Source organism: Octopus sinensis, linkage group LG19 (genome assembly GCF_006345805.1).
Source record: "Octopus sinensis linkage group LG19, ASM634580v1, whole genome shotgun sequence".
Taxonomy (NCBI): Eukaryota; Metazoa; Mollusca; class Cephalopoda; order Octopoda; family Octopodidae; genus Octopus; species Octopus sinensis.
The window spans coordinates 27,851,555-27,861,688 of record NC_043015.1 but is presented as its reverse complement, the minus strand read 5'-3'; the positions used below and the strand labels follow the sequence as shown (position 1 = coordinate 27,861,688).

Genomic DNA, 10,134 nt, shown 5'->3' with positions numbered 1-10,134 from the left:
CCCTTTCGTTACTGTATTTATTTTGAGATGCTCTGTGTTTCTTTCAATTATTTTAAATATGACAAAGAATTTAGTAAAATAACTTAGTTATCATTAAGCTAGTGTTAGGAACCATAAATTGTGACTAAGGTTTTGTGGAAGATTTTAATTCAAAATTTATGAAAACAAGACATTTTACCACAGAGCCAGAGCCGGTTTTGGCCGGGTTAGTAATAAAAGGGTTAAATAAGGAAAAGACATGTAAGGGAATGCTCTAAAAAGACAGGGTGGTCATTTATTAAAATGTTTTTGATCATACTCTGCTTGATTAGGGCTGACCTGTAGATATATAGTTGGACAACAACTTCCTTCGACTGGTGGTGGGCCAGTATTTACTAGCTGAGTCTGGAAGAAGGTGCTGCACCACATCATTTGCAGGTCCTGTGATGCAGGTGTGCATGATGTTGTTGGTGTTTCATTTGAACTGATGCAGATATAACAGATAATCATCATCATCGTTTAAAGTCCGCTTTCCATGCTAGCATGGGTTGGACGATTTGACTGAGGTCTGGTGAACCAGATGGCTGCACCTGACTCTAATCTGATCTGGCAGTGTCTCTACAGCTGGATGCCCTTCCTAATGCCAACCACTCCGAGAGTGTAGTGGGTGCTTTTACGTGCCACCGGCACAGGGGCCAGTCAGGCGGTACTGGCAACAGCCATACTCAAATGGTGCTTTTTATGTGCCACCTGCACAGGAGCCAGTCCAGCTGCACTGGCAATGACCTTGCTCGAATGTTTTTTCACATACCACCGGCATGGAGGCCAGCTTGTTGCTCTGGCAACAATCAAAAAATTATAAGCAAGGACAAGATTCTAGATATTTTCAGGAGAAAGAACTGGGTATAGTTTTTTTTTTTTTGTTCGTGGCAGGTCAGTGGTGTTGGATGCAATAATAGTGATGAGTGGTGATAAGAAAATTGACTCGAGGGTGCATGAATGGTCAAGGTATGAGACCAGCCAGCTCCCTTGTGGTGATGATAGAGAGAGGAAGTAACAAGCCTGTAGACCAGAAGTTTGGAATGTCTGTTAGTGATTGAATGCCAACCAATTTGAGTGATCTTTCTCTGGATGCAGCTCAGAATTTTTGTGTACGTAACAGCAGCAACACTGTCCCACTTGCAGGAGCATTACTGCATTCTATAATTTTGTTGGTTTTTTTTTTTTTGCTCATGGCCTACATATATATCTTACATATAAAACAATATCTTTGAGTATTCCTCCAACCACATTTCCATCATTGGCAATGCTGATATAAAACAAAAATTAAAGATATCCTGGCACAAATTATTATCTAAAAGCTATCAACTGTCCAGTGGTCCACAGATACATAAGTTCTGGAAAATATTTAGAAAATATCCAAGCCACTATTTTTAGTGCCAGGATTAGCAAATTTCTAGAAAACAAGAAAAAAACTTTTCTAAAATCTTTGAACTTCTACAAAACTAACATTTATGTTTTTATTTACTTATTTATTTATTTTTGTAACTGGCCTCCGTGCCTGTGGCACGTAAAAAGAACCATTCGATCATGGCCGTTGCCAGACTCGCCTGGCCTCCGTGCCGGTGGCACGTAAAAAGCACCATCCGATCGTGGCCTTTTGCCAGCCTTATCTGGCACGTAAAAAGCACCCACTACACTCATGGAGTGGTTGGCGTTAGGAAGGGCATCCAGCCGTAGAAACATTGCCAGATCAGACTGGAGCCTGATGCAGCCTTCTGGCTTCCCAGACTCCAGTTGAACCGTCCAACCCATGCCAGCATGGAAAGCGGACGCTAAACGATGATGATGATGATGATTAGTCATACTTCATCATCATCATCATCATACTATATATTGAAATGTTTTATGTGGTGACAATTATTGAAATACCCAAAAGGAAAGCATATTTCATTAATAAGTGTGTTAATATTTGAATTCATTGACATTAATTAGTATCTGAGTTTGAACTAACTGAATTTATTTCATTCCATTTCATCGTTGAGTTAACGTAGTCAAAATTATTACTTAGTTGAATCTCATCTAGATGTTTCATGCTTTTATGGCAATACATAAAAGCACATATTGTTCTTCTAAGAATCGATCAGTCGGTTTGTGTGAAGATAGAATAGTCAACTTGTCTGTTACATTTAGTATAAAGGTTAAAATATAAGTTACCAATTGACAAACTGTTACTACCTTTGCAAAAATATCAAATGCACCTCTAAAACTCTCTATGTTTTCCCATAAATGTTACTCACCTGTCTCTTTTATCTTTGCCTTTGCTGAATTACCAATATTATTCTCGTTATTTTGTGAAAATTGACAATATATTTTTATGGGTGGTAAAATGGGCAGAGTCAGTGGAGCATTAGATGAAATGCCTTATGGCATTTATTCCAGCATTCAGAGTTCAAATCCTACCCGTGTCACCTTTTCCTTTCATCCTTTCAGGGTTGAAAAAAATTAAGTAAGTTTAGGGCAGGCAGATGCATTACAGTGTCTAACTGAATGCATTGCACTTTCAGCTCCAACTTTTTACATTCTGAGTTCAAATCCCTCCAAGGTCAATTTTACTTTCCATCCTGGAAGGATGGGGGAAAATAAGTACCACTCTAAGACTAATGGACTGGTAGAATTGATAGAGCATCAGACAGTAAGGCTTGCAGTATTTATTCTGATTCATTGCATTTTAAGTTCAAAACCTGGCATGGGTTGGTCCTTGGTTAGCACACCGGGCGAAATGCTTTGCGGTACTTCGTCTGCCGTTACGTTGTGAGTTCAAATTCCGCTGAGGTTGACTTTGCCTTTCATCCTTTCGGGGTCGATAAATTAAGTACCAGTTACGCACTGGGGTCGATGTAATCGACATAATACCTACGTCTGTCCTTGTTTGTCCCCTCTATGTTTAGCCCCTTGTGGGTAATAAAGAAATAGGTTACCTTTAGCAGAGTCTACTGTTGTAAATATTTGGGCCAGTTCTCTAGTTCCTCTCCCCCTCCTTTTCATTAGTCTGGCTGTAGTAGAAGACACTTCCCCAAAGTGTCACACAGTGGGACTGAACCCGGAACCACGTGGTTGAAAAGCAAACTTCTTATCACACAGCCACATTTGCACCTATATTTATATAAATGGAGGCGCAATGGCCCAGTGGTTAGGGCAGCGGACTCGTGGTCGTAGGATCGCGGTTTCAATTCCCAGGCCGGGTGTTGTGTGTGTTTATTGAGCAAAAACACCTAAAAGCTCCACGAGGCTCCGGCAGGGTGTGGCAATCCCTGCTGTACTCTTTCACCACTCTTTCTCCCACTCTTTCTTCTGTTGGCCTGCTCGCTTAGCCAGCGGAGTGGCGTCATTCGAAGGCTAAAACAATGCGAACGCATTGTGACCAGCGATGTGTAACAACATCTGATGGTCTGGTCTGTCACGTGATCACGTGATTTATATAAATATGTGTGTATTTATGTATATCTTTTCTATCTCTTCTCCCTCTCTTTCTCTCTCCTCTTTCTCTCGTTAAAACTTTTACCGCATTTCATATTTAATCATTGAAACTTCTTTGTGTAGTCTAAATCCTTTCCCTATTGTCATCGTTCCTTCCATACATTCTCCAATATTAAAATGATCTCATCTACACATATGCAAACCGTTCCTTTGAAGGATTATTGATTTATAATTAACTTATTATTACCGAAAATTATTTTGATTTATCTTTTTTTTTTTGTTTTTTTTTGTATCCGTTTATTCATTTATCTTTTTTTTAATCTATCTTGATGTATAGAATTATTTTGCGTATTCAAAGAGTGTGCCGCCACTAATTTTACGAGACCCGTCTGAACTAAACCATCCACTTCACGCTCAGCGAAAACTCTTTGATCATCATGATCGTTAATAAGTTATGTCTGCCCTCAGCCTCTTCTGCCATTTCTGTAATTTTGTAACTGCTACCCGTTTCCAAATTCCAAATTCTCACTCTGAAGCTATCGGTAATGCATGCTTTTTCTTTTTTTTTCTTCAGCCACACTGACTCTTTTTTCCTTGTTGTGCCTGTCTTAAGATCACTTGCTCCTTCCCTCCTTCCCTGCTTGTGTTATCCTTCCAGTTTTTTATCTTTAACAGCTCAAATGCAACACTAACTGCACTGGCTTCTTATGCCAAAATTCTTAGATTGGCTTTCTGTGAATTAGCAAATGTAAAAGAAAAAATAGTGAAAAAATCTAACAGCATGTGCATGTCCATTTATTTGTCAAAAGCTGCTTGTCAGTTCGGTTATTAGTTTTGTAATGTTGAATTTTTTGTGTTTTTTTTTTTTTTCCTTAACCGTTGCTCTCAGTGACAGAGGTAAAGTTGAAGGAGACGCCAGCCGAGCCTCAAACGCAAGAAGGCAGCTGTAGTTGTTGATGTAATAATACAAATAATTCATCCCTTGTTGAGTATCAAAAAGAAAAAAAAAGAAAAGAAAAAAACAAAACAAACAAAAAATGAGAGAAAGAAAAAAACATTTTATTATTACGGAATAATGCAAATGGGGAAATATGTATAGAAAAAAAAATAATAATAAAAATTTCAAAAAAAAAAAAGAGAAATAAAATAAAATAAAATGAATAAAAAAAAATACAAAAGCATCAGAACATTCATTGTCTGAATATGTCTGTCATCTGACTATACTTTTTTTTTAAAGAAGAGTTCTGTGAGAGGAAAAAAAAAAAATGAATATAAACAAACCAACAGCCATATCAGACTCAAGGTTGACTTTACCTCTGTAGCTAACCCTTCAGAATCGAAAATACATTAATGAACTTGTTGCCATGGCTGATTCAATTTGAATGTGTGTATATGTGTATGTTGTTATAATTTTTTTTTTGTTTGTTTGATTTTCTCCTTTTTTTTTTTAGTGCGTGGGGGGGGGACAGGTTGTGTCTTTTTTTTTTGTCTATTATTTTGGATGCTTTGTTGTTTTTGCTTTTGTGAGGCACAGTGCTTTTTTTTTTTTTTTTTTTTTCTCCTTAGAAAACTTGGTAATTGTATAAAAATCCAATATAACTTAATATGTCTGTTGTTGTTGTTGTTGTTGTTGTTGTTGTTGATAATGATGATGATGTCAAATAAAACATCAACTTTCTTTTCCTTCTAGAACTATATCTTTCTCTTTTTTGTGTGTGTGTGTGTGTGTCCGTGTGTCCGGAATGTCACCAGTCTTGAACACAAACAGGTTTGGACCAGAAATTATCTTGTTTAGTTTTTTTTTTGTTTTTTTTTTTGTTTTTTTGTTTTGTTTTGTTTTTTTTTTGTTTTTTCAACTCCTTGCATAATTATGTTTAATTGATCTTATTTTCTCATTTATGTTAATTGGTCTATTTCTCTTGGGAATGTTTTGTTTTTTGGCTTTCAGCGATCCTAATTAAAAACAAAAGAAAACAAAAGAAAAAAAAGAAAAATCTTAGCCTTGAGCCATTCTTTTGTCTTAAACTTTATTTCAGTTGAGTTAGTGCATCTTCTATAATCTAATTCACTAAGAAATTTCTTTTGGCTAATAATAATAATAATAATAATAATAATAATAATAATATAAGCAAAAGGCTAGAGATTTGGAGTGTGATAAGGCTGATTGGTTGGTTGATTAGATCCATCTCTGTATTGGAATGGCATGTTATTGCACCCAAAAGGACTAAAAGCAAAAGGTGAACCTGGTGGGATTTGAACTCAGAATGTAAAGAACTGGAACAAATGCTGCTAGGCATTTTGTGTGATGCTCTAACAATTCTGGCAATCCACTGCTAATAATAATAATAATAATAATAATAATAACAACAACAACTACTAATATTACTACTATTACTATCATTATTATTATTATTATTGAGTGAGAGAGTACAATGCATGCCATCAAAGTGACACTGGGGTAAAATATACGAAGCCCAATATACCCATCATGACTACCCGCCTGATAAGGGTACACTAGGCACATGCATCACAACCATATGTGCGCAACATGGTAATCTCATATCAAGATAAACAGCGCATGACCTTGCAGGTGGGGCCCAGTTAGAATTTTCTTCAGGTGGAGTAGCCCATCCCGCTCAAAAGGTCCCTGAATAAGGATTGTTTAAGGCTGTTAGTGTAAGTTTAACCTATTTGGAGGACAATTCCACTTGGATTTGTTTCCATTCACTCATTTATAAGTATACCCTTATGGAAGACAACCGTTTACAGTTTCTCATATCCTCTCTGGTAAGAAATCTCAACTTCATTCTGCACAAGAAACACAGTTAACAGCAAATGTACTGTTCATAGTAATAATAATAATAATAATATATAAGCAAAAGGCTAGAGATTTGGAGTGTGATAAGGCTGATTGGTTGGTTGATTAGATCCATCTCTGTATTGGAATGGCATGTTATTGCACCCAAAAGGACTAAAAGCAAAAGGTGAACCTGGTGGGATTTGAACTCAGAATGTAAAGAACTGGAACAAATGCTGCTAGGCATTTTGTGTGATGCTCTAACAATTCTGGCAATCCACTGCTAATAATAATAATAATAATAATAATAATAACAACAACAACTACTAATATTACTACTATTACTATCATTATTATTATTATTATTGAGTGAGAGAGTACAATGCATGCCATCAAAGTGACACTGGGGTAAAATATACGAAGCCCAATATACCCATCATGACTACCCGCCTGATAAGGGTACACTAGGCACATGCATCACAACCATATGTGCGCAACATGGTAATCTCATATCAAGATAAACAGCGCATGACCTTGCAGGTGGGGCCCAGTTAGAATTTTCTTCAGGTGGAGTAGCCCATCCCGCTCAAAAGGTCCCTGAATAAGGATTGTTTAAGGCTGTTAGTGTAAGTTTAACCTATTTGGAGGACAATTCCACTTGGATTTGTTTCCATTCACTCATTTATAAGTATACCCTTATGGAAGACAACCGTTTACAGTTTCTCATATCCTCTCTGGTAAGAAATCTCAACCTTCATTCTGCACAAGAAACACAGTTAACAGCAAATGTACTGTTCATAGTAATAATAATAATAATAATAATATCAAGATATTAGATTGTTGTGGATGTGTGGTAGTCAAAGGAGAGGGTAGAGCTACACTAAATGCTTTGTGATATCAAGTTTGATACTTCAACGTCCAGCTTGTTAGTTCAAATTGCTTCAGGGTCTGCCCATCCATACATATATCATTGGACGATCTGCAGAGAAATACTTCCAGTAACATTACTTTTGATATGGAATTATTTTAGTGTTAAAAGTAATGGGAAATATGAATATGGACTTTCACAGTTCCAAATTTTTCATTGAGTCATTTTTAGATGCTTCACTGACAAATTCAGTGTCTAAATATTTTCAACCAATAGATTAGTTAAACAAATCTTTATAAACGATGTATCTCAAAGCAAATTCAGCTACAAATAATAGTTTATAATACATGGAGTTACAGAAGGTTTGAGTCCTACAGATATCAACTTTCTACTTTTTTTTTAGGAATTTTTAACACAAATGTATCATAAGCTATTATTTATAATTGAATTTGCTTTGAGATGCCTCTTTAAGAAAGACTTAGATATTTCTTGCTGTTTCTACTTCTGTGCTAACTGACCATTTCGATTTATATGTAAGGTAAACTTAGACTTCTGTGTATATGTATGTATGTATCTCAGGTAATGTGAATATTATGCTTGTTTTTTTTTTTTTTGTTTTGTTTAATGTAAAAAATGAATTGTCCCCTATAGAAGCATAAGTGTTTTCAGAAATTTTATAATAAATTCTTATTTTTGGACAGTTGGTTATTTATTTTTATTTTTAAATGCTTTTTTTTTTTAAATTGTCCTTTTTATATATTTAACAAAAAAAAAAACATTTCTGGCATTTTTAGCATTTTGTTTTTATTTTTTTACTTTGGTACTTTGGGTAAATGTAGAATTCATATTTTAGTTTTATTTAATTGTTCAGTTTATTCATATTATTTTATTTCTCAAAACAAAATAACTTGGTCGGGAGTTAAGTGGGGTTTTTTGACAAAACTTTATTTATCTAGAACGGTTCTCCTTCCCCTCTATTATTTTTGTACATTACTTTGAATTATTACCACCGAGGCATTGGAATTATAATTGCATTGTCAATTTTTTAATTTATTTCAAAGTAAAATAAAAATGTTATTCTGTTGAACATTATTATAATTTACCAAAATTTTGGTCTTAACTGTAATAAAGTTTGTTGTAGAAAACAAATTCTTATCTGTTAAACCTTAATAATTTCATTATAATTTTGCTTTGCTTTATATTTATTTATTTTATTTTATTTTACCCCAGCCATTTCAGTAGACAATCATCATTAAAGTTGTATTTTATATACAGGCATAGTCAAATAGATCATAGCAACTTCACTAGAAGGTATTGATAAATTGTTGTTAGCCGTCATAAATAAAGATGTTAACGTTGTAGTCCCTATGATTGATAGATCTTTGTTCCCTTTAACCCTTTTGATACCAACCCGGCCAAAACTGCCTCTAGCTCTGTAGTACAAATGTCTTACTTTCATAAGTTCTGAATTAAAATTTTCCACCAAACCTTAGTCACAATTTATGTTCCCAACACTAGCTTAATGATAACTAAATTCTTTTATTAAATTCTTTGTTATATTTAAAATTAATTGAAAGAAACACAGAGCATCTCAAAATAAAGACGGTAACGAAAGGGTTAAGTGATGATATCTTGATGCTGCTTTTCATCATTCTGTCATAATGTCACAGCAAAAATTTACATACTATGGAGTGCTTTATCTGCACTTTTTCCAAATAGTTATTAAGACTGATTTTTAGGGAAGCCATTTGTTTTTCCAAAAGCATTAGCAATAAATTATAAGTTAAATGATAATTTTTGATATTGAAACCAGGAGGCAGATGAGGCTCCTTGAGGGCTTAGCTTCCATTTTTTGGTATGTTCAATATGTATAGGCAAGACCTCCAAGAGAAATTTTGCAAGAAAGGGAAACTGCATTTTTGCCCTAGCTTCTAATCCCAGAGTGAGCAGCTTCTCGAAATTCAAGGTGGCCAGGAGAATTTTTTTTTTTAATTTAGGGAAGGGCTGCCCTGTCAGATATTCATGGGCTCTGAACTGATGTACTAGCTTACCCCTTCCCCTAATAGCTTTTGCATATAAGTTATCTTTGTAAAGAGAACGTAGATAAAACAAACCATTGATATATAGAGACAGCTTTATGCAGTAAATGCTGCTATTTACCACATACGGTTTGTGTGGAAATATTGTGAAAAACTAAGATAATATTGATTTCATTTCACTAGACACAGGGCCAACATTTATAAAAGATGGTTATTGTTGAATAAATTGATTCCACTTTGTTGCTGATACTTATTTTGTCTAAAAGAATGAATGGACTTGTCAGTTCTATCACAATCTGAACTTGCAACAGTGAACTATTGAACTAGCTACAGTAAAACAGATTCAACCGCACACTCTATTGTTTTGGCCACCTCTACTGCCCTACTTTTATATACAATATTGATCTCTAACTTTAGCAGAAAGCCACAACTTTTGTTAGCAAAGGTTTGTTAAATTATTTGACCTCTGATGCTTATTTAATTGGCTGCAGAAGGAAAAAAAAGATTAAACAGACTTCATCAAGATTTGAACTCTAAAGGTACAACACTAAATATTACAGGATATTTTATCTGATGATCTCTTGATTCTATCATCCCCACCCCTTTCTCTCTGAGATATATTGAGATATTGCTTATAATCAACATTTTTAATTACTATAGGTACAACCGTGACTGTGTGGTAAGTTTGCTTCCCAACCACATGGTTCCAGGTTCAGTCCCATTGCATGGCACCTTGGGCAAGTGTCTTCTACTATAACCTCAGGCCAACCAAAGCCTTGTGAGTGGATTTGGTAGATGGAAATTGAAAGAAGCCCATCATGTGTGTTAGTCCCCCCCACAATCACCACTTGACAACTGGTGTTGGTGTGTTTGAATCCCCATAACTTAGCAGTTCAGCAAAAGAGACCAATAGAATAAGTTCCAGACTTGAAAAAAAAGACAATTAAGTACTAAGGTTGATTCATTTGATT

General features: G+C 35.1%; 1 protein-coding gene across 1 annotated transcript in view; it reads left to right on the top strand.

Annotated features, from left to right (window-relative positions):
- LOC115222264 (ras-related protein Rab6) overlaps positions 1-4,615 on the top strand; it is a 218,660-nt gene extending 214,045 nt beyond the window's left edge. The window contains exon 8 of the mRNA XM_029792428.2: positions 4,349-4,615. Within this exon, the coding sequence (XP_029648288.1) occupies positions 4,349-4,416 (68 nt within the window). The 3' untranslated portion in view covers positions 4,417-4,615. The remainder of the gene's footprint in view (positions 1-4,348) is intronic.
- The last annotated feature ends 5,519 nt before the right edge of the window (positions 4,616-10,134 follow it).